Below are 24,210 nucleotides of genomic sequence, written 5' to 3' on the forward strand. Positions count from 1 at the left end.
AATTATCACTATCAATATCATTCTTAGAAAAAGCAAAAGAAAAGGACCTTTCTCCTCACTTCTCCCTTGCAGGAAGCTGCAAGTTGTCCGCCCTACTTTCCACAGTGTTTGAGAGGTTTGGTTGGCCGAGGAGGAGGTTGTGGGACTCTACATAGGCGACGAAACTGTGTGCCTCGCTCCGCTTCAGCAATGTCCCACACTGCCACGGGAATGGTCTCCAGACAGGGGCTGGAATTGGATTTAGACTCAAGGACAGCCTCTACCTTCATGTCCGCAACCGCCTCTGGGATTGATGACGCTAGCCATCTTTTCCACCCATCAAGGTCTGGTATCGACGTCTTCCCCTCGCGAAGGATTGAGATTAGTACTTTTCCGTCCGCCAGCTCGCATATTCTTTCCGGAGCTGTAAACTTCTCTTGGTCCTCTGTAGAGAGGCCGGAGGGTGATGGTCGGCTTTTCGGCGCTTGCGATGTGGATAGGGGTATAGAACAGTTTGCTGTCGTATTGGTTGGCCTCCTTCGCCAGTTTGGCGTGGATTTGGGCTACTGTTACTTCGGTCTTGTCAGTAGCTTGCAAAAGGTCGATAAATCGACGGGTGAAGCTTTTCCCCACAGGTGCAGTAGCTGAGGGCCGCAAAGTCGATGCTGCCAAGTATTCATGAAAGTCAGTGCCCATAGCAGCCGCGGTCGAAAAAAAGATGAGTCTAGGAAAACTGAAGTATTGGCATGGCGTATTGTTGCTAATTCTGCTTCCACGAAAGCCCATGGGAGGCTCGGGGCTCTGGGGCTTGTCGCGCCATTATCTTCTCTGTTAGCATATCTCGCTATATCTATCTGTAGGGGGAAGAACGGACGATGACAGCCACTGCATCAAGATACCGAATCGGCATTTGGGTCAGGCTTGATATGCCTGGTATCCCAAGGAGAGCGATGAGATAGAAATGGGAAGATAGGAGAGAAAGTAAGAGAGGTCAGGAAAGGAGAAGGGAAGAAAAAGTTACCGTTATCCGTAGCTAGTAACTCTCTTATTGCCTGTGGATTCCTTTCCAGTGACTTACAGTTTATCTGATATAACCAGGGTAAAGTGATAAGACATGTATTACGTGCTTTCTTCCGAAGTCAGGCACTGATATGCTGGGTGCAGGCCAGGTAGCCTACTATGCATATGTCCGGCCAAGTAACGCTATTAATTTAGGTGAGCATTGATTGATAAGCTGTTTAGGGTCCCCCCCCCCTCCCCCGCCTCCAAGAGACCTGGACTGCCAGGACGTCCGTCCTACGAAGGTATAAAAACACCTTGGAGTCCAGTCCATCCCACGTGGAAAGCAAACAGACAGCTGCAACGTCTTCCTGAGTCTTGTTTGAGCGCAACATGGCCGCCACCAACGTTCCCAAGGTGATGCGAGCATGGCAATACAGCTCGGTCGCGACGACCATCGAGAACGCCATCCAGCTGAAGGAGCTGTCGCTCCCGCTTCCGCCCAGCGGACTGGGCAATGACAGCATTCTGGTCAAGGTCTACGCCGCCTCGCTCAACCCAGCTGATTACAAGTTTCCCGAGCTCCCGGGCTTCATCGCCCGCCGCATCATTCCCGTGCCGGCGACGCCACTGTTGGACTTCTCTGGCACGGTTGCGGCCGTTGGAGCGCAGGTCAGCAATTTCCGCGTTGGCCAGCGCGTTTTCGGCAGGGTGGCCCCAACCAGCTGGGGCGCGCTGGGCGAGTACATGGCTGTGACCTCCAAGGACGCCATGGTCGCCGAGCTGCCGGAGAGCGTGAGCTTCGAGGCCGGCAGCGGCCTCAGCGTGGCGGCGCAGACCTCATACCAGTGCATCGCCCCGTACGTCCAGTCCGGCGACAAGGTCTTTGTCAACGGCGGCAGCGGTGGCACCGGCGTCTTCGGTATCCAGATCGCCAAGGTCCTGGGCTGTCACGTCACCACCAGCTGCTCAGGCCGCAACGCCGACTTTTGCCGCAGCCTCGGCGCCGACGAGGTCATCGACTATACCAAGGACGACGTCTCGGCCGTCCTCCGCTCCAAGGGTCCGGTGTTTAGCCTCGTCTTCGACACCGTCGGCTCCTCACCCGCCGACCTCTACACCGCCGCCGACGCCTACCTGAAGCCCACCGGGCGCTTCATGCAGATTGGCGCCGCCATGAGCCTCGCCGGCATTCGGAGCGTGATGGGCCGCCTCCTGGTCCCCTCCATCTTGGGCGGCGGCGGGCGCAAGATCAGCCTGCCGACGACCAAGGACACCCCGGGGGAGCTTGATCTCCTGGTTCGCTGGGTCGCTGAGGGCAAGGTCAAGGTCCCTCTAGATGAGGTTTTCCCTTTTGACAAGGCACCCGATGCATTCGCTAAGTTGAGGACGGGCCGCGCGAGAGGAAAGATTGTTGTCAAGATCGTTGATTAGAGCCACTCATGGCCTGCGAAACGGGGGCTAACGTACGTCCCAACTGACCCGCTCACCCTTTTGGATCCTAATAACCATGCTAAAAGGACTTGAAGCTATTCCCAACCCCTTAAACAGGCGTTTTCCATTCAAAATTATTAGCTACGATATGTAGGACATAATTAGAGTATATTAATCAAGCATCTCTTAGCATGCGTAAAGATAAGAATACAGAATTTATCAAAGTTTTTCTTATACTATTTTCCAGCTTATTTATCTCATATATTAGCCTGTAGCCACAAATCCACCTTCGCAGCGGGCTTCAAGTCTGATAATGTGAGTCCGCAATTAGGTTAACACACGATTGCCTAACCGCATATCAACTCTTTGCCAAGCAGGGTAATCAAATTCATCGAGCCTGAATATGAACATAGAGCAGAGTTCCCAGATGTCTCAAGAGACAAGAGTAGAGAGCTACACCCACCAGCTTGAAATTTAAGGTGATCCTGTTCGACGGGTCTCTCAGGAGGGGCAGATTGTTCTCGGGGCGAACATTTGTACAGGCACTCAATGACTCTTCATCAGGTGCTACAAAGTGATGAAATACACAAGTTTCTGCAAGACAGACGCGCCTAGACCGGAGCCAAGCTATCTTCAGTTAGATTCCATGTTAATGTCTAACATGTCTCAGATAGTAGTTCCCTTTCCTAAAGTGCATGGAAGACAAACACATACCTGCATTATCCCCATTTCTCAGAATTGGAGGATACATACTGATACATACTTTTACGTAGACTTATCACTTCCAAATAAACTAGGTACTCGAGTGGTGTCTGTGAACGACATTCTCTAATAGACTAATCTGTGCTGCTTGCGCTTACAAGTTCTAATCAATGAAGTGAAGTGGAGTGCATTACCATGGCCCGTTGTTCATCCCAGAGTACTGCTGAAGAGTGCTGTTGTTGTACCAGGGCATTCTGATGAGCGTCCGTTGGATATTCGAGTTCGACATCAATTGGTCCCTCCCCGGTCCATGATTCTTTGAAGTGTCCACGAGGGACCCTTCGGTATATGACGAGCTAATAGACAGTATCATATACGCTTGATCCACCAAACGCAGTAACGAGGTTTGCTCAGAGCCACCTCGCCGCCCAACATGGAGAAAGCTGTGCAAAACAACCTAGGCAGGCATGGCCAATCAATCGGGTGGAAAAGCAGATCCGCACTGGACTAGTATATAATTAGGAGCCGTAGCGCCATCTAGAGAAATCCTCAGCATTTCGATTTCGAACCAATGATCTCACCCAATATTGGACCCCACGCTCGTTTGACCCGCTATACGATCCCATCCAGTGAAAAACCAGATGCTTCCGGTAGCCCAGAGAACCGTCATCAAGGGAGAAACGGCAAATGCGCGACTCAACACATATCGGATATGCCAAAACAGACACATACAACAGTGTGTTCATAATATGAAACTACAGGCGGCCACCCATCGTACCACTAGTTGATTGATGGGGCGGTGCCGCGGTGGCAGGTTGTATGCAGTCAGGACCTAGTAGTCAGTTGGGTCCCTCTCAGTGGACGACGCTGGCGATCGCTACGCCCCATCCCGCGAGGCTTTGCATGAATCCCTCGGCATTGGGGGCGATGCTGCATCTTCTGTCGTCATCAGGTAATATAGACGACCATACACATTCTATATCCCACAAATATTACCGTATTAAGCAGGTGACCCCATGTCTCAATGACAAGCTAAGCATGTCCCACCCTCTCAGAATGAGGGGAATTCCAATGTCAGACGCAGATCATTGGCTCTCTTGGCAGGAACTATTTCTAGCTTGTATGGCTCCTCACGATAAGTTTCCTCAGATGTTTGACGCCAAGCTAACCAGACATAGGACATGCAGTATATTGTGGGCATAGGCAGCCCTAGTACCCGATCTTGCACCAACACGAGACAGGTGCAGATCGCATAGATCCTGCACGACGCACCGCTCGTGTGTGCGAGGCTGTGTTTGTGTAAGCAGGCGAGTCAGTATTCCTTTGGCATAGAATCAATCGTCTATAAAAAGGCAGCTGCCAGCCCATCCATGGAAGAGAAGAACCGAACACATCAAGTCCTCTAAGGAGCCCAGAAACTTATTCACTGACCAACACGAAGTCGTTTCTGTGCCATCATGATGAAATCCTTCCTTTTGCCCTTGCTCTGCGTCGCGGCTACGTCCGCATTGGGGATTCCTTCGAATGATCTTCTGGTGGGAAAAAGCGAAATCGACAAGAGAAACCCCATTGCCATTATTATTGGAATGGCCATGACTGGGGCTGCCGGGAACTCGGCGGCGCAGGTGGTGAACATGAAATTCGACGACAGCCTGCCTTTTGTATGTCTCCTGAAGGTCAATGTCCAAACCTTACATCAGTCACTAACGGGTGTAGAGCGAGGGTTCGGGAAACTGTCGGATGTCCATTACCACTCAAGGAGGGGTAAGAGCCCAGCATCACCAGGGACCTTGGTAGAAATGCTGACAGTTCCAGGGAAATTGCAATGTAGACACCACCCCTGATTCCCGGGCAGGTGCTGGGACGGACACAACCAAGCATGACGGAGACTGGAACGTCTGCTGGTGGGATGATGAAAAGAAGATTTCTGGAAAGCAGTACTTTACTGACCCGTGAGTCTTCCTGACCTAACGACAGGCATATGGTTTTCAGAGCTGATATATGATCATACAGAGGCATTGGTAAATACAGCATCGTCTTCACTGCCAGGGATAGTGATAAGGTGAACGAAGATATCGAAGGGGCTGAAGGCTGCGGGGGAGAGGGGATGTGCAATCCTCAAATCACTTTCTACCGGGACGGATATGAACTTGTGCTGAACACTTGGCAGTCCGTGTATCAAGGTAGCTCCTCACCAGATGGTGTTGGACTGTGCCAGGGTGGTGTTCTGGATCAATTCCACAAGGGCGGTATGGTGTTTGGGTTTACGTGAGTTCTCCTTCGATTCTTGACGGATCGCATCTGCTGATCAGCTGTAGGTGTGCTGTGCCTTGCGAGGGCGATAAGGGCATTCCGAGTGACAAGCCGGCTCGTTGATACCATAAGCCATGATGGGTTCTCACTAAGTCCAAAGACTGTTCAGAATCCTGCAGATTTGCAACGTGTTACAATAGTCATGACCATTCTCATACGTCGCATGAATTTTTGAGAAAATATACCATGATCTCATCTTTGTTAAGTCGCTGTTGTGCAATGCATGGATCCGATAGTGTAAACATAGCATGTACACCTAATATCATCTGAGCTCAATATTGTTTGAGAACCCATTGAGGATTGTCTGTATCGAAAGTGTAGCTTAGGTACGGCTGAGAGGACGACATCCTACATGTACTAGATCAAAAAGAAGAGAAGTGTATATGGAACAGAGATCTCACCTAAACAGTTATTCCCTTCTAAGAGGTAGAACCCCGGTGGTACCTAGTCTACGCGAGTGCGGAATCCCTGATCTCATCGGCCAAGAAAAACTGTCTGCAAAGAAAGCATGGAACACAAGGAAAAAGAAATATATTCACCACCGCCGATATCCTACTCCCCATCCTCTGCTATCAGGACGACGGTCCCACCGTAAACATGCGTAAATCTAAGCTAGAACAACGACGACGGCAATGGTACAAATGAACCCGACATGCTAATTGCAGTGTCAAATCAAATCAATCCAATCATGACGTCTCCTCCCCGCCAAGACAGACCAACGTCGCCTTCAACTGGCCCATGATCTTCTCCTCGAGCCGGTCCTCCGCCCCAGACGAGGGATCGACGGGCTTCTGCCGCGTCAATTCGAGTTCCTTCTCGTTGGTGGCGCCGATGCGAACCCGCAGGGTCTGCTTCCGCTCGAGCAACTCTTCGATGTCCTCCTTCACTTGCGCCTTGTCCCATTTTAGTTCCTGGATCGCCTGCGCGTCCACACCGAGGCTGGCGCCCGCTTCGCGGAATTGCCCGAGGATGAAGGAGATGAGTGCGAGGGAGTACACTTCCGACGCCATGCTCAGGGAGATCCGCCGGGCGGAGGGCCCCGTGGTGGCCGTGCGGCCTGCTGCAAAGGAATCGGCGGCGCGCGCTAGCTGGCCTTCGAATTGGTTGAGGAAGGCTGCGACCTCCGGGGCCATGCGGATGACGTGGTACAGGAGGTTGAGACAGAGGGGGAGGAAGCCTTGCGTCCAGATCGTGTACATGCGGGGAACGGGGTCGAAGGGTCCGAAGCCTTTGGGCTGTCGGAACATATCGGCCAGTCGGCTGGTCGAGAGTCGGATGAGGACCACTTCCACGGCGAGGTGCTCGGCCAGGATGGGGATCGTTGACAGCTTGACGAGGAATGCAACGCTGAGCTCGCCGTACACGGGGTCGCCTGCAACTGCGAGCTGGTCGGCCCACGAGAATAGGGATGTGGCGTGGCGCACGACGTCGTTCTCGGCGATGTGGTACGCCATGTGCTCGTAAAGCCGGTCCACGTTCTTCACTTGCAGTGCGCTCTGCAGGATGGCTGTCAGGATGGCGAAGTCTTTTGGTGTACATTTGTCGGGCTGGTCGTGCAGGTACGCAGTCAGGGTCTTGAACCCTTGGGCAACCACGGTCTTCACGGCTTCGACGACCACGCTAAGATCGGACGATACCTCCGCCTTCTTGGTCAGGGTTTCGGGGGCAGATCGTGAGGGGGTATTGAGATGGAACTGGAGAGACAAAAACAGGACGTTGAGAAGAGATCGGTAATACTCGGTGTCGTCGTTCACCAGGGCCTCTTCATATGTGGCGCGCCGAGTGCGCAATGCATCCCACGCGACCGAGAGCAAGCCAAACACCTCCGCACCTCGCGCCCCGGTCTCCACCAATCGTTGGAGAAGAACCTGTGCAAAATCCACTCGGCTCTGTTGGATCCGCTCGAAGATTGCCTCCTGTGGGACGCCCTTGGTGTTGGCTGTCAGGCAGCATTGCACGACGTTGGCCATCGATTTTTGTACTTCACGATCCGCCATGAAGTCCGCGCAGTGTTCAACTGCGAAAAACTTCCAGCTATTGAGAAGACTCTGTAGAGAGAACATGATTGTTAGACATTGTTTGTATACCAGTGATGCTCATACGTACCACCTGGGCCTCAACCAAAGACAGGTTGATATTGGCCCGCTCGAATTCTCCTGCGAATCCCTGGTCTCGTTTTCCTGCCCATGCCACATCGTAAGATAACAACTTTGATCCTACGTGCAAATCATAGCAGTAATCCCGTCCCAGCGAGCGAGATTGCAAGGGCGTTCTCTTGAATTCGGTCAGCGCACTACCAGAGTATCTCGACTCAAAGTTTCTTTTCAGGTTCGCATGCAGAGAACCATTGTATCCGGGCACCTCAACTGCTCCCTTGGCGTACCAAGAAACCAGCGGGATCAATGTTTTATAGAATGAGCGATCATGCATCTCCTTGGCCGAGTGCAGGTAAACCGTGCAAAGATCGGCGACCACTGCTGCAATGCGGGTGCGGAAGATTTGCTCCTCCACGGCCAAAGAGGACAGCTTGAGTTTTGACACATAATTCACAATACTGGTAAAGAACTGTGGATGGTTCTTCAGCTCCGAGGTCGCCCACGGCCAATTCTCCTGCGCATGAGACACGAACTCGAGAAGCGCCACGGCGACTTGGGGATCAATGTGCTCGATATTGGAAAGTTGGTCCAGGGCAATGCGCAAGAAAGGTGTGCCTCTCATAGCTGGAGATTTGCCCGCGCCGTCCTTCTTCAACATATGGCGAGGGGACGACCCCGTGAGGATGTAGACTGCCAGCCACTGCTGCCGCTTGCTGACAATCGTTGACAGCAAATGCCACCCGGCCAGATGAAGGCCGCGGTCGCCAAACGGTCTATCAAATTGCGACAGGACATCAAGGAAGAGACAGGACGATTCAGCCCCCAGATGGCCAACCAAAGAAGGCGGCTCATCTGTAGGATTTTGAGCAGCCCCAGAGATGAGAGTGTTGAGAAGAGATAAGGTTGGTAGCCGATAAGCATCATGTAAAGCGTACAATTTTACGAGGACTGGAGTTGCTTTGAACAGCTGAACCTCCAGCAGGGAGTGCGAGGTTTCCAGGAGCTGGGCGGACTGTAGAAGTCGGGTTGCAAGTGCTAACGTCGACTTCGTTTGCTTCGTTATCAGTGCCAAGAATCGAAGATACAACGTGGGAGGGGTATGGAGGCCCTCGACAATGAGTCGAAGGATGGGATTGAAGGGCAAGTCTGCAGCAGACTGCGGCCTCAAAACATCTAGGATGTATTCCGCCGATGATGAGAACACGCCCGTCACTTTCGTATCGAGCTTCGTTATATCGCCCGTCCCGTACGTGTAACAAAGTATCCTTTCAAAGGAACTTGCAAGCACGGTGTTGATCTCAATCTTCTGCTCCAGGGCATTGAATCGCCAATTGCCGTTGCTGTTGTAAACTTCGACCATTATCCGAACGAAATTCACCAATATTGTTCGCATCATACGCGAGGGCATTCCCGCGGTCCAATCCGACATAGCTAGGGCTTTTCCGTTGAGCGCATGAGGGCTTCTCCTCACGACAGCTCGGGAAGCTGCATCATCAACAACCGCTTCAAAGAACCGGACACATTCAAGAAGGAACGGGTAATCTCCCGACGTCACCTCGAGTGCTGAAATGACTGTAGTCATTATACCTCCCTTCCCGTCAGAGCCAAGCAAGCTACTCCGGGAAAGTAACGGCCAGACTCTGCCTGGAAGGACGCCAAGGAGCGCAGAAACAAACCGCAAGCAAGCAACTGTGCAGTCCAGAATGATATCTGAGCCCGCTCTGGGGCCGATATTGGAGAGATTGTGCTCGAGGATCTCAAAAATGACAGAAATGACGTCGCTTTGCCGTGACAACCCATCGCTTGCCAGCTCCAATATCCTCTTGGCTCCGGAGCCATCGCCATCCGGCGATTGCGCGTTCTTGGCGCCAACAAGAAGATCCGCGAAGAGTCCGATAATATCTGCAATACAATCCTCTCCCCAGCCAGCCGAATAGCCGCCACTTTCATTCCATTCTTCCAACCAGCTCCCAAGATAACTGAGGCAAGAGTACTGATGTTGCCACATGATGACGGCAGGCCTTGACTCGGAGACAACCTGGCCAACAGCCGCCGCGGGAATTTCCGAGGAGCCTGTGACAATCAGAGCATTGCCTGGTTTATTATCCGGCGTTTGTCGTCTAGGGGCCGACTCCATCATCGGAAGGGACTTGATCAAAGTGACGAAGTTGGCATTTTCGTCTTCGCGGATTGTGTCATAGCCATGGAAATCGAGAGGTACAGACTGCGTGAATGTTTCCATATTTTCCATCTCGTCGAGAATGACGGGGACACCTTCTTCATTAACCGAATGACTGCTAATTAGGGCTCGGCAGATTTTCAAAAAAGGTACCATTTCATATGGGAACCGCGAGCGCGCCAGTCTGAAGATGTTATCCATAAGAAGATCGTCCTTCAGGAAAATCGTTCGGGGGTCAGTAGAGACAGCAGACAACGTGTTCAACGGCCATGAGGATCCCGACTGTGGTCCAGCAAGGATGGCCAAAACGGACTGGACTATCTCAGGGCTATAATCCAGATAGATGACAGCGACCCGAATGAGATCCAAGAGCACCACCCGGGACCACGAATTTAGCAACGCATCATCGACGGCCGAAGTAGAGGTGACTTTCGTGGCCAAGGCAATGATGGTATCAAACACCGTGGCCTTCATTTCATCGGTAGTCAAGAGGGCAATAGATTCGTCGGTTGTAAATTTGGGGGTCTGGGCAGAATCAATCACCTCCTCGTACAATGACTGCTCGGAAGCCCGCCCAGAACTCGAGTGGGGTGTGTTGGACTGAAAAGAATCGACCGCGCTGTGAAACTGCTCCAGTTCGCGAGCGTCCTTATCGCTAAGTGCTAGCTCTCTAAGGGTGTGCAAGATCAACCCCCATGAGAACGCACCGGGGTTTGCTATCTTCAGGTCCACGCCCGCGGTCATAAATATTTCAGTTATTTCACCAACATTTTCCTTGGACAGGAAATAGGGCGACTTCGGTCGCGCTCCGGACGCTGTTTTGTCAATGATAGTTGGGATTGATAGAGACAGTTTCATGAATGCAAGGGTTGTCAAGGAAGCAAAGCCCTGGAGAGGTAGCAGAACCTCAACCGGATTGTCGCATAACTTCACACGTTAGTTTCTGAAGAGCTTGAGGTTGGAGACATGATACTACTCACGACTTGCAGGGATTGTAGAAAGTTGTAGTCCACCATAACACGAAGCCAGGACAGCAGGAGGTCCGCCGTAGGTATGCTCGCAGACGCCTGAAGTTGTAAAAATAATGTCTGCACAATATGCAGTATCTCTTCGACGAAGGTTGTCCTCCACATGTTTTCCACCGCTTCATTACATTCTTCAGCCGCCAGCCAGCCGCCATCTGTCTCTAGTGCGGAAAGGCGGCTTTTGATGGCCTCGATGCAAGCTTGCACGAAGGCGAACCACCCTTCTCCCTCTAACTTATTCCTGAAGACGGTGCCCCCTAATTTGCATAGCGACTGAGTCCGTTTATTTTGCTCGGAGCTAGGCGGGGTGCTTGTTTCAATGTCGCTTTGCAAATGCAGGGTAAGGAGCTTGCGGGCGGTCTTGACTATGTGGACCCTCTCCGATAGATACAACTCGCGCAGTCGCAGGCGTCTGTTTTCCCCCGATGCAAAGCTAGATGCATCCTCGTCTGGTCTCTGGCTGAGGACGTCGGCAAGGCTGGGTCCAGCTAGAGACACACGAAAGTTCTCGGCCCCGGCAGCACCCTGCAGGCTCGTTGTCTCCTCCTCTGTAAACCCAGCCAGCAGTCGCGTGGCTGGTCGGCTTTGCCATTCCAAGACCGTCGTTCGCAGTGCACTGATCTCGTCGATCCCCGCTTGTTCACTCAACCACAGGGCGTCTGCCTTGATCTCCTTCAAATCGTAGGAAGCTTGCGCGGAAGTTTCTGCATGGATTGCGGCCGTTTTGGATTCGAATTCGGACTTCGTTTTCGCGGACCGCGGGGGAAAGGTATTTAGGAAATTGGAAAGAAGCTGGACGCTCTCGGGATGCGACAAAAATGCGTAAAGACTGCCGGCGTCATCGACATGATCATTAGGGTTACACGTATAGAGGAAGGCTGTTTTCCAGGATCTAGAATCGCACGAGTATTAGCAGACACCCCTTCCACGTTCCTAGAAGCAGGCGCATACAAAAGCTGGACGTCCCCAGAAAAGCATCTATCCAGGGACGGAAAATAGGCTTCCGAAACGGGAGCCATTGGCGGAACAAGCTATATCATCATAGGTACTTCCAGATACAGCAAGTGTATGGGCGAGGAGATGTCGGAGGAGGAGAGAGAGAGCGTTGGTTGGTAGTAAAGAATGCGAAAGAAGACAAGCCGCAGCTAAGCTGGACCTCTAGGAATAATAAAATGTTAATTGAAGGAACGCCTAACTTTGGTACACCAGAGAGAGTCAACAATTCATTTTTGTTCTATCTGGGTTTAGTGCCAGAGCGGTCAGGCCAGTAGTTTGTCCTGTTTGTCCTGTTTGGCCGAGTTTCCCAATCGGGCAAGCCGTCCGATTCTCACAGTGAGTCAAACAGACACGAGTTTCTGTATCACCGCCATTCATCCCTTGATAAGTGTTGTCGAGAGGTGAGCACTCCCTTTCCTTCTTCTTCTTATCTTTTGGTTTCAATCAGGCGACTGGGTTTTGTCTGGATTTTGTCTGTCGAGCCACAATATCACTACTGACACGATTTGCCCCTCAGACCAAGTCACCATGGCGGATCTAGTCGACCATTCACCCCACCATCCCAACAGGGCCGCGAAGCTGGACACTGCCTCCAACGTCATCCTGATTGACAACTACGACTCGTTCACCTGGAATGTGTATCAGTATCTTGTGCTAGAAGGGGCCACCGTGCGAGTGTTTCGCAACGATGAGATCCCTCTGGAAGACCTGATCGCCCTGAACCCGACCCAGTTGGTGATCAGCCCGGGTCCGGGTCACCCGGAGACCGACGCCGGTATTAGCAGTTCCGCGATCAAGCATTTCAGTGGGAAGATCCCTGTGTTCGGGGTCTGCATGGGCCAGCAATGCATCATCTCCTCGTTCGGCGGAAAGGTTGATGTGACGGGCGAGATTCTGCACGGGAAGACGTCGGTCATCAAGCATGATGGCAGGGGTGCTTACGAGGGGCTTCCGGCTGACCTCTCGGTGACTCGGTATCATTCTCTGGCAGGCACCCATTCCACCATCCCTGATTGCTTGGAGGTCTCTTCGCATGCGGAATTGAACGACGGCAGTGGCAAGGGCGTCATCATGGGCGTACGGCACAAAAAATTCGCGGTGGAAGGCGTTCAGTTCCACCCGGAGAGTATCCTTACCGAAAATGGGCGCACGATGTTCAGGAACTTCCTCAAACTCACCGCAGGGACTTGGGAAGCCAATGGCAAGTCGACCGCCCCCGCGCCTAGCTCAGCCCCCTCGAACGGCCCTGCGAAGGCAGATAAGAAGGTTTCGATCTTGGATCGGATTTATGATCACCGCAAAGCGGCTGTTGCCGTCCAGAAAACCATTCCCTCTCAGCGGCCCGCAGACCTCCAGGCGGCCTACGATCTCAACATCGCGCCTCCGCAGGTTTCTTTTCCTAACCGCTTAAGACAGTCGCCATACCCCTTGTCCCTCATGGCTGAGATTAAGAGGGCGTCTCCATCCAAGGGCATGATCGCTGAGACGGCATGTGCTCCCGCACAAGCACGGGAATATGCTAAAGCCGGGGCCAGCGTCATCTCCGTTCTCACAGAGCCAGAGTGGTTCAAAGGGAGCATTGATGATCTGCGCGCAGTCCGTCAAAGTCTAGAGGGCTTTACGAACAGACCTGCTATTCTACGCAAAGAATTCGTTTTCGACGAATACCAGATCTTGGAAGCCCGTCTGGCTGGTGCCGACACGGTCTTGCTTATCGTGAAAATGCTTAGCACCGAACTCCTCGCCAGACTCTATCATTACTCGCAGAGTCTAGGCATGGAACCCCTTGTTGAAGTCAACACACCCGAGGAAATGAAGATTGCGGTAGAACTGGGGTCTAAGGTGATTGGTGTCAACAATCGGGACCTGACTAGCTTCGAGGTTGACCTGGGCACCACAAGTCGTTTGATGGATCAAGTCCCCGACAGCACTATTGTCTGTGCGTTGAGTGGGATATCAGGCCCCAAGGATGTAGAGGCTTACAAGAATGAGGGAGTCCGAGCTATTCTGGTCGGTGAAGCACTTATGCGGGCTCCGGACACATCTGCTTTTGTTGCAGAGCTTCTCGGGGGAGCCACGGAACAACTCCCTAAGGTGTCTCAAAATTCGCCTTTGGTTAAAATCTGTGGCACACGTTCTGAGGAGGGAGCACGAGCTGCGGTCGAAGCGGGGGCGGATCTGATCGGGATCATCCTCGTTGAGGGGCGGTCACGATGTGTTCCCGATGATGTCGCTCTGCGCATCTCTCAACTGATCAAATCGACACCGCGCCCTGGCTCTCAATCCATCGCCAAAACCCAAGGAGTGTCGAACGCATCTTCCATCGACTACTTTGAGCATTCTGCCAAGCTGCTACGCCACCCCACTAGAGCGTTGCTTGTCGGTGTATTCCTCAATCAGCCTCTGGAGTACGTGCTGGCCAAGCAGCAGCAATTGGGCCTGGATGTCGTCCAGCTGCATGGTTCCGAGCCCCTAGATTGGGCTAGGCTAATTCCGGTTCCTGTCATTCGCAAGTTCGCCCTCGACGAGCCTGGACTCTCACGCCGGGCTTACCACACACTGCCCCTCCTAGACTCCGGGGCTGGTGGCTCTGGTGAACTGTTGGACCAGACCCACGTCCAGCAAGTCCTTGGTGGCGATGATGGTCTGCGTGTGATCCTCGCAGGGGGCTTGAACCCCACCAACGTTGTCGATACGGTCAAGAAGCTGGGTCAATCAGGGCAGAAGGTTGTCGGGGTAGATGTGAGCTCCGGTGTGGAGACCAACGGCGCTCAAGACCTGGACAAGATCCGAGCTTTTGTGCAGGCAGTCAAAAGCATCCCATAGATATTGTCATTTTTCGTTATTAGAATAAGGATTTATTGTGTCACGCATCTATGATGACGATCTTACTACGAGTTTTTTTCGGCTTTATTTCATACTCAATTCACTTGCACTGCTCTCACTATTCTTTGAGCCGTTGGTCCAGACATCTCATATAATCATCAGTAAGAATGACTTCACATATAGACTCTGCATCTCTCACTTAAGCCTACTATCTTACTCTAGCCATACCTCACAATAAGTAAACTCTTCTCTCAATCTCTATTCATCATTTCAGATTCCTCCTTTACATACACCCCACACAACTCTCATCCCGCAGCACATTGACTTCTCAACGCAAACACCCCCACCGGCAAGACAAGCTCCAAAATGGGCAAAACATTCGAAAAGATCAACGCCTGCTCCGCCGGGGACTTCGGCAACAACAGCAACAAGATCCCCCAGTGGATCAAAGCCAATGGAGGCCAGTACTCTAAGAGCGTCGTCGAGGGCGTCACCCATCTCATCTCGACTGTCGAGGCATACAAGAAAGATGTCGAAGCCGGTAAGGCAGTACTGTATCTTCATACATGATGTGGGCAGGACACTAACGGTATATGTGTGTTACTACTACTAGTGCGAATGGCCAAGCAACTCCAAACTGTCAAGATCGTGTCGTACGACTGGCTGAGTGACTCGCTGCTTTCGAAAACTCGGAAGCCCAAAGCGGAGAAGCAGTATCTTCTGGAGAATGTTGTGAAGGAGGAAAAGAAGGGCAAATCGCAGGTCAAGAAGGGTGTGGCGAAGAACTCCAAGGAGGTCAAGATGAAGGGTGCAGGTATGTCATTTCAATATATCTATCTTTGTTCAGCCACGGATCAACTGAATTCATTCTAATACTTTGTTTCACACAGGGAAAGCTAAAGCTTCTGCTAAAGCCTCCTCTCGTTCTATCAAAACCAAACCTGTTGCCTGTGAGTTATCATGCATGGAAATTCAAGTGAGCGAAAGAAGCATAGCCCTAATCAACTGACGACTCTGATACATTCACCAGCCAACTCAGAGTATCAGATCTACATGAGCAAGGAAAACCACACAATCTACAGTGCAACGCTCTACCGGCAGCAGCTCTCCAGAAACTCCAGAGAGAAGTTCCAGCTCAAGGTCAGACCCACTATCGACCCCATCCATCCTTCACAACCCACTATATTAACAAGAATGTCTCCCTCCCTCAGATCTACGAGACCAAGAAAGAGCCACACACATACACAACCTACACGAAGTACACTCGCACAGGCGTGTCCAAAATCGAGCTCCTAGCGCCACTGAATAGCACTCTCGACATCGCCCTATCCGCTTTCAATGCGTTCTTCAAAGACAAGACCGGTCTGGAATGGGAAGAGAGAGCGAGCACCACTCCTCTACTGCCGAAATCGGATGACGAGGGAAACGCGCTGCCCCTTCATGAGGGATGGTTCCATTATGATGAGCGTGTTGGGCTGCTGTCTAGTATTCTGAAGAGGGATTGTGGGGATGCTTTTGATGCTAGCAAATTCAAGTAGGGTTGTTGGGTTTGTCGTTCTTGCTTGTCCTTTGGGGGCTTGATATGGCCGTTTGGTTTTATTTCATTTGTTATCTTGTTTCTATCCCTTTTTTTTGTGTTTCTTTCCTTTGGTTTGCTGATTCGCATTTTTCGCTCTCCCTTTTTATTTCGTTTCTAGTGACTTCTCATTGGAAGCACTGCATCGCATGGCTCAATAAAGTATTTCACATCTGGGTTAGGTAGTTGGACGGAGCAATACGGGTTTCAAATGGTCACAAGAAAAGGTGATAGATGAACTATTATTTTTTATTGGCAGTCGAATGTATATTCGCCGTCTCTCCCCAGTTGTGGGTATACATACAATAATTATCAGAAATTCCTGTCTCGTCAAATGCTAGATTTGATAATCCCACTCCAATCCAAACACCTTGTACGCCAAGCAGACTTTTCTTTTCCTTTCGTAAAAATCCAAACACGACACCAGCACGCTAAACCGCTTTAAAGGTAGTCCTTCTTCTTGCTCGTTCTCGTGTACTGCGTAAGCGCCCACTCGACATCACCGCTGGAGTTCTTCTCAATAGACCCTCCGCGAATCTCAAACGGCCGCATGGTCATCCGCGGGCCGACCTCGGCCAGTTCAACGTCGCGATAGCCCGTCTTGACGAAAACGTGGTGTCGCACCTCGATACTGTCCTCTTTGTTCACGAAGCTGACAACCCGGTTGCCGACCTTTCCACCTTCGCGTGGAGGGAACAGGTGCTTTAGGATCTGGACCACGCGCGCACCGAGTTTCGTGTTGAACCCCTCGAAAACCAAGTGGGGGTAGCTCTCTGACACTGTTCCGCGAGCCGAGTTGGGGATATCCGCACGGAGGACAACGTTATGCAGCGAGAAGCTAGCCGTGGGGCCGTGAGGAAGGTGGGAGATGGTCATGGCGGTGGGCGTACCACGGTGCTCGTGGAGCAAAATCATATCCGACATCCCGGCACCGTTTGCGCTCGACACCAGATCGGGAAGCACAGTATTACCGCGGTTGAGCCGAATTGACGTAGGGAGGAGCAGTCGAATTTCCTTAGCAAAGGCACCCAGACGAACGGAAGGGTTTCGAGACGTGGTGACAATCGGACGCGGGTCGACGATTCCCGAGGTGAGAGCGTATTCGTCGTCCAGGTCTACAGCGTCGCCGTCCTTTTCGAGCGACTCATCGTACTTGAAGTCTTCGCGAAGCGCTTTATCATCGGCGATGGACGGGTCGAGGGGTTTTCCGGAGGCCAGCGAAGCCTTCAGCTGGGCTCTTTTTTCGGCGATAGAGGCATCGCGGAGAAGCAAAGCTCTCCGGTAGAGATAATCTCGACGCTCACGGGCTTGACGACGCTACAGTGAAATAGATAATCAGTAAGCTGTGACACCACCGCTATAACCGTCATTTCCCAGTATCGATCAAGGACTTACCAGCATTTTGGTTTAGTTGTTGGTGGGGAATCTCACTGAACATCGACGGAGGGAAAAGCGGCGGGCAACTTTTTTTCTTGGGCTGCACTAGTGGTCCGCATTGGCCACCGCACGCTGTGTGGGATTTGGCGGCAATCCGTCCGATAAAACTAAGCCGATCGCAATTCAATGTTCCTCCCACCTTCATTATCCAATCCTCACAACAACATCCTGCCATCTTGGATCCACCAGCTGGCATTTCCCCTCAAATAATCACTACAGATATCTACAGTGACGGTGATAGACCTCAACTTACTGGAGGGACTTGGCTAGAGCAGTGTTGGTATTCCCCAAATTCTGCGTCAAGTGTACCTGACTGGGGTTCAACTCACCTGCATTTACTGAGACTCATATTAGCCTTGTTCCTTTCGCCCCTCAAGCACGTCGATTTTTGAGGGTCGTGATCAGGGACAATATCTTCTCTCTTTCGACGAAACCGGGCGACTGGCTTGTCCTTGACTTTTTCACGCGTTCGACGTCACATCCACGATAGAATCGAAGTTTCATTGATGACCATCTCACGACGTCGGCTTGCGAACTGAGCGTTTCGGCTACACACATTTCTTTCCATCGCTCTATTTGCATCGGCTGGATAACATAGCGACGCCTACGCTTCGACTATGGCAGCTATCGGTGATGAGAGGACGGAGCTGGATGATGCTACCTTCAACATGAACAGAGGTCCCCGGCCGCGGAGACATGACGATGACGATGAAGGGTCTGATAATATGGGAGACGACGATGATGCGGAAAGTACAGCAAGTGCTTCTATTGCCCGACGTTCAAAAGCGCAGGGTGACGTCGAGGAGGAGAAAGAGCTCCCTCCACATGCATGTGCCTACTGCGGCATTCACAACGCGAGCAGTGTCGTCAAGTGCCTGTCCTGTAGCAAGTGGTTTTGTAGCGCTCGTGGAAATACCTCTTCATCTCATATCGTCAACCACCTCGTCCGAGCTCGCCACAAGGAAGTTCAGCTGCACCCGGCCTCGTCCTTGGGAGACACCATCCTCGAATGCTACAACTGCGGTACCAAGAATGTGTTCCTGCTTGGTTTCATCCCCGCGAAGTCTGATACGGTCGTCGTGCTCCTCTGTCGTCAACCCTGCGCCGCCATGCCGTCTTCGAAAGACATGAACTGGGATACTTCGCGTTGGCAGCCGTTGATCGAAGACCGCTCGTTCTTGCCGTGGCTCGTCGCCCAACCATCGGATCAGGAGCAGCTTCGGGCTCGCCACCTCAGCCCACAGTTGATTGCGAAGCTGGAGGAAATGTGGAAGGAGAACTCCCAGGCAACCTTTTCGGATCTCGAGAAAGCCACCGCAGTGGATGACGAACCCGCCCCCGTCCTCTTGCGTTACGACGATGCCTACCAATATCAAAATATCTTTGGACCCCTGGTCAAAATCGAAGCAGACTACGATCGCAAGCTGAAAGAATCGCAGTCGCAGGATGGACTTATTGTGCGATGGGACTTGGGTCTGAACAACAAGCACTTGGCTAGCTTCATACTCCCGAAACTGGAACTGGGTGACGTGAAACTGGCTGTTGGTGATGAAATGCGCCTCAAATACACTGGTGAATTGCGACCGAAATGGGAGGGAGTGGGATACGTTATCAAGATCCCCAACAATCAGTCTGACGAGGTTACGATCGAGTTACGCGCCAAGGGCGATCACAAGTCAGTGCCGACCGAGTGCACACACAACTTCACCGCCGACTACGTTTGGAAGTCGACCTCGTTCGATCGCATGCAACTTGCGATGAAGACATTCGCCGTTGACGAGATGAGCGTCTCGGGTTATATCTTCCATCGCCTCCTTGGACACGAGGTCGCAGCTGCGCCAATGAAGACCCAGATGCCCAAGAAGTTCAGTGTGCCGGGGCTCCCGGAGCTGAACGGTAGCCAGATCAACGCCGTCAAAAGTGTGCTGCAGAGGCCGATGAGCTTGATCCAAGGCCCTCCCGGTACGGGCAAAACAGTGACCTCCGCCACTATTATCTACCATCTTGCCAAACTCAACGGCGGTCAGGTCCTAGTTTGCGCCCCGTCCAATGTCGCAGTGGATCAGCTTTGTGAGCGTATCCACAGGACCGGTTTGAAGACCGTGCGTGTGACTGCTAAGTCCCGTGAGGACGTGGAATCTCCCGTCGGTTTCTTGTCTCTTCATGAACAAGTCCGCCTCAACGACACCAACATCGAACTCATCAAGTTGAACCAGCTTAAGTCCGAACTTGGCGAATTGTCCAGTCAGGATGAAAAGAGACTGAAACAGCTTACTCGGTCCGCCGAGCGCGAAATCTTGAACAACGCGGATGTGATTTGCTGCACTTGCGTTGGCGCTGGCGATCCGCGCCTCTCTAAGCTCAAATTCCGTACTGTCTTGATCGATGAGTCGACCCAGTCCGCCGAGCCTGAGTGTATGATCCCGTTGGTCTTAGGCTGCAAACAGGTTGTTTTGGTTGGTGACCATCAACAGCTGGGGCCCGTCATCATGAACAAGAAAGCCGCCAAGGCCGGTCTTAACCAGTCACTTTTCGAGCGGCTGGTCATCCTGGGTTGCTCTCCCATCCGTCTGAATGTCCAGTACCGTATGCACCCTTGTCTGTCAGAGTTCCCGTCGAACATGTTCTACGAAGGTTCGCTGCAGAACGGAGTTACATCTATCGACCGTCTCCGCCGTGATGTCGATTTCCCCTGGCCCATCGGTGACAACCCCATGATGTTCTGGTCCAACCTGGGTAACGAAGAAATCTCTGCGTCAGGGACGTCCTATCTCAATCGCACGGAGGCGACGAACGTGGAGAAGATCGTCACTCGGTTCTTCAAGGCTGGCGTCCAACCAGGTTCCATCGGTATCATTACACCCTACGAGGGTCAGCGCAGCTACATCGTGAGCTCCATGCAGGCCAACGGAACTTTCAAGAAAGAGCACTACAAGGAAATTGAAGTTGCCTCGGTCGATGCCTTCCAGGGTCGTGAGAAGGACTTTATCATTCTCTCTTGCGTTCGTTCCAACGACCACCAGGGCATCGGTTTCTTGAGCGACCCCCGCCGTCTGAACGTCGCGCTTACCCGTGCCAAGTATGGACTGGCCATTCTCGGAAACCCCAAGGTTCTGTCCAAGCATCCTCTGTGGAACTGTCTCCTGCAGCATTTCAAGGAGAGACACTGTCTGGTTGAGGGCCCTCTTTCCAATCTCCAGGAATCTCTGATCCAGTTCAGTCGCCCCAAGCAAGCCTACAGAGGACCCCAGCGGTTCCAGATGGCATACAATCACGCCTCCAACGTCACCAACGGAATGATGAACGGAAGAAACGGCAACCGTAACGAATACAATGATTCTGGCTCGGTGGTTGGTTATATTCCCGATGATGTGTCGTCCGTCCACTCTTCCGCACTAGGAGGAGTCGGTATTCCTTCTGGATACCCGCCTATGTTCCAAAACTTTGGCGACTCGTGGCCTACTCTTCCTGGTGGACGACGGGCTAACGGCAACCGAGGCAAGGGAACACCGAGCATCGCTGGCGAGTCTGTCGCGGCCACTGAGTCTGACGTGACTGGAAGCATTGTCGATGGAAAGAGCGTTGACCAGGGTGGTGTCAGTCTCGCCGGGCTGAGCATCAACGACATGAGCAAACAGCCCAGTCTCAGCCAGTCCGATCGACTGAAGCGCTACGTTGAATCCGGCGGACGGGAGCCGTATAAGCCCGGGGTTCCTGATAACGGAAGCATCTTTGGGGGCAGCTCTGCCAGCATCCGTGTCACCCGTGGGGTTCCCGGTCAAATTCACGATGACGACGATACGCGCAGCGTTTCCACTGCTTTTGCCAGTCAGATCGGAGGCAACTATGACTGATTGAGAAATTTTACTAACGACACCGTTCAGGGTGGTCTTCCAGGCTTGTGCCCTTTCCCACAACGCAAGGGAAGGTTGTTCGGTGGCCACCCGGTCACATCGAGCATGGTTCGGTGCTCTGGGGGTCCGCTCAGGATTCCATCGTCTCAGTCGGCATGACAGACCTTTCTGTACCTTCCAGGGTAGCATCGGTGAGAGCTGAGCCTCGTCCACGGGGTGGGAATTGAAGGGCAGCAGCTCTCAGGCTTTTTTTCCATAGCACTTCGATATCAGTTACCGTTGCCATTTCACATCAGCTGGGTTGAAAGTTCGGGGTATTTAGCGGGGCACATCATCATCTCCCTAATACCTACAGTGGAAGATCTTGATTTTCCAGCTAAAAGAAACGACCCGGGTGTAACGGCGACCAGTTCAACATCTATTTCCTGCAAAGAGCAGCCTTCACAGGAAGATCAGGAGGACATGCTGGGAACCTTTCAAACAAGTGTTGCACTCGTACCCGACTGCTTTCACTCTTCGCTAGCAAGTCCCATGCTTTTTCCTCCCAGACCGGTGGACGTGAGTGGGCTCTTTGCCCCTAGATACCGTGGACGATTCTTGCCATTACTGCTTTTTTGCTTTTTCCATGCTTCTGTTCCTTCCTTCCGCTTGTTCTGTATACGCTTGGGTGTGCTGAGTGTGGCATTATTCTGGCAAAGAATAGGCTGCCAAATTTCTATTCTTGACAACGCATGAGATGCCCCTAAAACAATGATCCAAGGGCGCACCCATCGCTGTCACAGCCCCCATCCCTATTCTCTGCCATCGGACCAAACTCCAACTCCGCGCCGTTCTGGTCCAGCAATGCCAATGTCTACCCAGCCCAGCGTTCCTTACATCTCACTCGCGAAGAGAGAAAAAAAAAAGATAATAATCCAACTATAGCCATTCGCTTAACAGCATCGCCCCCTTCTTTCGTATACAAACTATCTCTGCCAAGCAAAGAGAAACAAACCAGCCACTGGAAATAGAGTATACACACCAGGGAAGCCACGTAGAACACAGGATTCGCGCTTCCCTTTCCGCTAGACTCCGGCCCAGGCATCCACGAAAAAAGAAAATCATGCACATCCTTGGCAATTTCGGGATGGCGCTCGACACCGCAGTTAGACTATGTAGATCGGGGTCCTCGGAACGGGACGGGCGTAGGGGTCGTGCAGACGATCAACCCTATTGTATCGCAGATGAGGAAAAGACCGCATATACGCATCCGACTCCGCCACACTGGTCTACTCCATCGACAGATAAGTAGTCCCCAGGCATCTCCATATCCTTTCTTTCCTATTGAAAGAAATGGGGTGGTGGGGAGGGAGGTGGCTGTAAGGTAGGTTAGTGCACCTATTGAACGACCCAATCGCTCAGCATACTACTATTTAGACCATGCAGACGAGAATCATGAATGATGCAGTAGTACATGAGGCTGGGGAGGGGACCTGTCAACCTCAGGGTCGTAGATTCCAGAGGGCGCTGCGCCACAAGATCCGCTCACTTTAAATCATCCTGCAGGGCTGGTGCTCTGGTTCTAGCGCGGATTTCGATTCTAATAATGGAATTTTACTTTTAGGCTGCCTGGTTTTGGGAGGATTATACTCGAAGTATCATTCATTGTATTTGGAATGATAATGTCCAATTGATGAAACTTGTGCTGGCTGTGTACTAGACACGCTAAGGTGGCACAGCCTGAGGTGTCTTCAGGCAGACACGTAGACACCTATCAATGCCAACGGGAGAATCATGAAACATCAGCACTGTCGGTGCTGTATTTTTATTTTATTTTGTGTTTTGATAATTGTTATTATGATGACAATGATTGATACATCGGAAAGCGGCTAACTGCAAAGCGATAATGAAAGCCTAAGGTATCAATGGGGCAACCACAAAGAAGCTCGGGGTTTCCGACGTGGCCCAGGGTGGTTAAATCATGTTGAATAAACGACCTAGCCATATGCAAGATCCTGCAGGCAACACAGTTAGGCATGGGTTTCAATCATCCCTGTCTGACAGTTGGATCTCCTTAGGTCTGATCTGGCATTGGGTGAGCTGTACATGAGTACAGGGCTGATGGGAAGACATCAACATCTCATGTCCAGTAAAGGTCGCAGGCAGATTTGGTTGATGACGCTGCCTGATCGACTGTTTGGTGGCTGAGGCGCGCACTATGCACGTGGGACATTTCTAATTGGCTGCTGTGCCTTCCGTTGTGGCGGCATCCAAAAACAGCTTCGTCCTAGACGGAAGTAGGCGCTTTGACTAACTGAACTCTTGGCCTATGATCCTGGCCATGTTCATGAGGCACAGTTTGTTGGGATTCCGTAATTTTGACAGACTAGTAGATGATTAGAGTCATTATGTGATTACCAACTATCAAATTTCGCTCACAGTGATAGTGCCCGGGCAGAGAATCAGGCTCAAATATACCGGTAACTCCGTGGATTATCTAGTTGCCTGACAACCTTCTCGCATGAGTCACTGCGCCGCAGCCCAAAGCCATACTTTACTACTTCGAGCACAAGGTATCAATCACCGGTGAGGTACAAATATAGCGTGTATCCGTCTTGTCAGACCTCGTCATTTTGATAGGAGTATATAAATTCGATCTATATCCCACGTGCAACAACTTTTGCCGCCGGCATATTCGAGTTGGACTTCTGCGAGACTAACATTATATATATTTTGAATGTTCTACGCTTGCGACCTTTATTAGTTTGTAATTCATCTCTACACAACTTACGACCACTTCTACGATCCTACGATC

The 24,210-nt window shown here is 51.8% G+C and overlaps 8 protein-coding genes across 8 annotated transcripts; 6 read left to right on the plus strand and 2 right to left on the minus strand.

Moving 5' to 3' along the window:
- Positions 1-239: 239 nt before the first annotated feature.
- On the plus strand, positions 240-861 carry BDW47DRAFT_108529 (uncharacterized protein; the record flags this gene model as incomplete). Its single annotated transcript, XM_024813253.1, has 2 exons — positions 240-551; positions 613-861. A coding segment is annotated over exon 1 (282 nt), but the record flags the coding sequence as incomplete, so codon positions are not given.
- A 440-nt stretch (positions 862-1,301) lies between these two features.
- On the plus strand, positions 1,302-2,505 carry BDW47DRAFT_108530 (NAD(P)-dependent alcohol dehydrogenase). The gene has a single exon (XM_024813254.1). The coding sequence runs from the start codon at positions 1,372-1,374 to the stop codon at positions 2,410-2,412; it is 1,041 nt and encodes a 346-aa protein (XP_024670422.1). The 5' UTR covers positions 1,302-1,371; the 3' UTR covers positions 2,413-2,505.
- Positions 2,506-4,571: 2,066 nt separating this feature from the next.
- On the plus strand, positions 4,572-5,490 carry BDW47DRAFT_127194 (uncharacterized protein; the record flags this gene model as incomplete). Its single annotated transcript, XM_024816678.1, has 5 exons — positions 4,572-4,775; positions 4,831-4,878; positions 4,930-5,066; positions 5,128-5,382; positions 5,433-5,490. 5 exons carry the CDS (start codon positions 4,572-4,574, stop codon positions 5,488-5,490), a joined length of 702 nt encoding a protein of 233 aa, XP_024670423.1.
- Positions 5,491-5,958: 468 nt separating this feature from the next.
- BDW47DRAFT_108533 (nucleoporin) lies at positions 5,959-11,890 on the minus strand. The gene is made up of 4 exons (XM_024813255.1): positions 11,679-11,890; positions 10,683-11,619; positions 7,534-10,629; positions 5,959-7,475 (listed from the first exon to the last, which is right to left on the minus strand). Exons 1-4 carry the CDS (start codon positions 11,744-11,746, stop codon positions 6,114-6,116), a joined length of 5,463 nt encoding a protein of 1,820 aa, XP_024670424.1. The 5' UTR covers positions 11,747-11,890; the 3' UTR covers positions 5,959-6,113.
- Positions 11,891-12,103: 213 nt separating this feature from the next.
- On the plus strand, positions 12,104-14,677 carry BDW47DRAFT_108534 (bifunctional anthranilate synthase/indole-3-glycerol-phosphate synthase). The gene has a single exon (XM_024813256.1). It carries the CDS (start codon positions 12,252-12,254, stop codon positions 14,547-14,549), a length of 2,298 nt encoding a protein of 765 aa, XP_024670425.1. The 5' UTR covers positions 12,104-12,251; the 3' UTR covers positions 14,550-14,677.
- Positions 14,678-14,915: 238 nt separating this feature from the next.
- BDW47DRAFT_127197 (BRCT domain protein) lies at positions 14,916-16,087 on the plus strand (the record flags this gene model as incomplete). The annotated part of the gene is made up of 5 exons (XM_024816679.1): positions 14,916-15,090; positions 15,163-15,363; positions 15,440-15,499; positions 15,580-15,689; positions 15,761-16,087. 5 exons carry the CDS (start codon positions 14,916-14,918, stop codon positions 16,085-16,087), a joined length of 873 nt encoding a protein of 290 aa, XP_024670426.1.
- Positions 16,088-16,353: 266 nt separating this feature from the next.
- BDW47DRAFT_108536 (snoRNA-binding rRNA-processing protein IMP4) lies at positions 16,354-17,550 on the minus strand. The gene is made up of 2 exons (XM_024813257.1): positions 17,521-17,550; positions 16,354-17,442 (listed from the first exon to the last, which is right to left on the minus strand). The coding sequence occupies exons 1-2, from the start codon at positions 17,524-17,526 to the stop codon at positions 16,567-16,569; spliced, it is 882 nt and encodes a 293-aa protein (XP_024670427.1). The 5' UTR covers positions 17,527-17,550; the 3' UTR covers positions 16,354-16,566.
- Positions 17,551-18,179: 629 nt separating this feature from the next.
- BDW47DRAFT_118712 (putative regulator of nonsense transcripts) lies at positions 18,180-21,416 on the plus strand (the record flags this gene model as incomplete). The annotated part of the gene is made up of 11 exons (XM_024815253.1): positions 18,180-18,277; positions 18,314-18,494; positions 18,525-18,596; positions 18,627-18,956; positions 18,987-19,019; positions 19,050-19,388; positions 19,494-19,595; positions 19,683-19,733; positions 19,770-19,892; positions 19,923-20,105; positions 20,145-21,416. 11 exons carry the CDS (start codon positions 18,180-18,182, stop codon positions 21,414-21,416), a joined length of 2,784 nt encoding a protein of 927 aa, XP_024670428.1.
- Between the last annotated feature and the right edge of the window lie 2,794 nt (positions 21,417-24,210).

The sequence above is a fragment of the Aspergillus candidus genome (assembly GCF_002847045.1).
Source record: "Aspergillus candidus strain CBS 102.13 unplaced genomic scaffold BDW47scaffold_35, whole genome shotgun sequence".
NCBI lineage: Eukaryota > Fungi > Ascomycota > Eurotiomycetes > Eurotiales > Aspergillaceae > Aspergillus > Aspergillus candidus.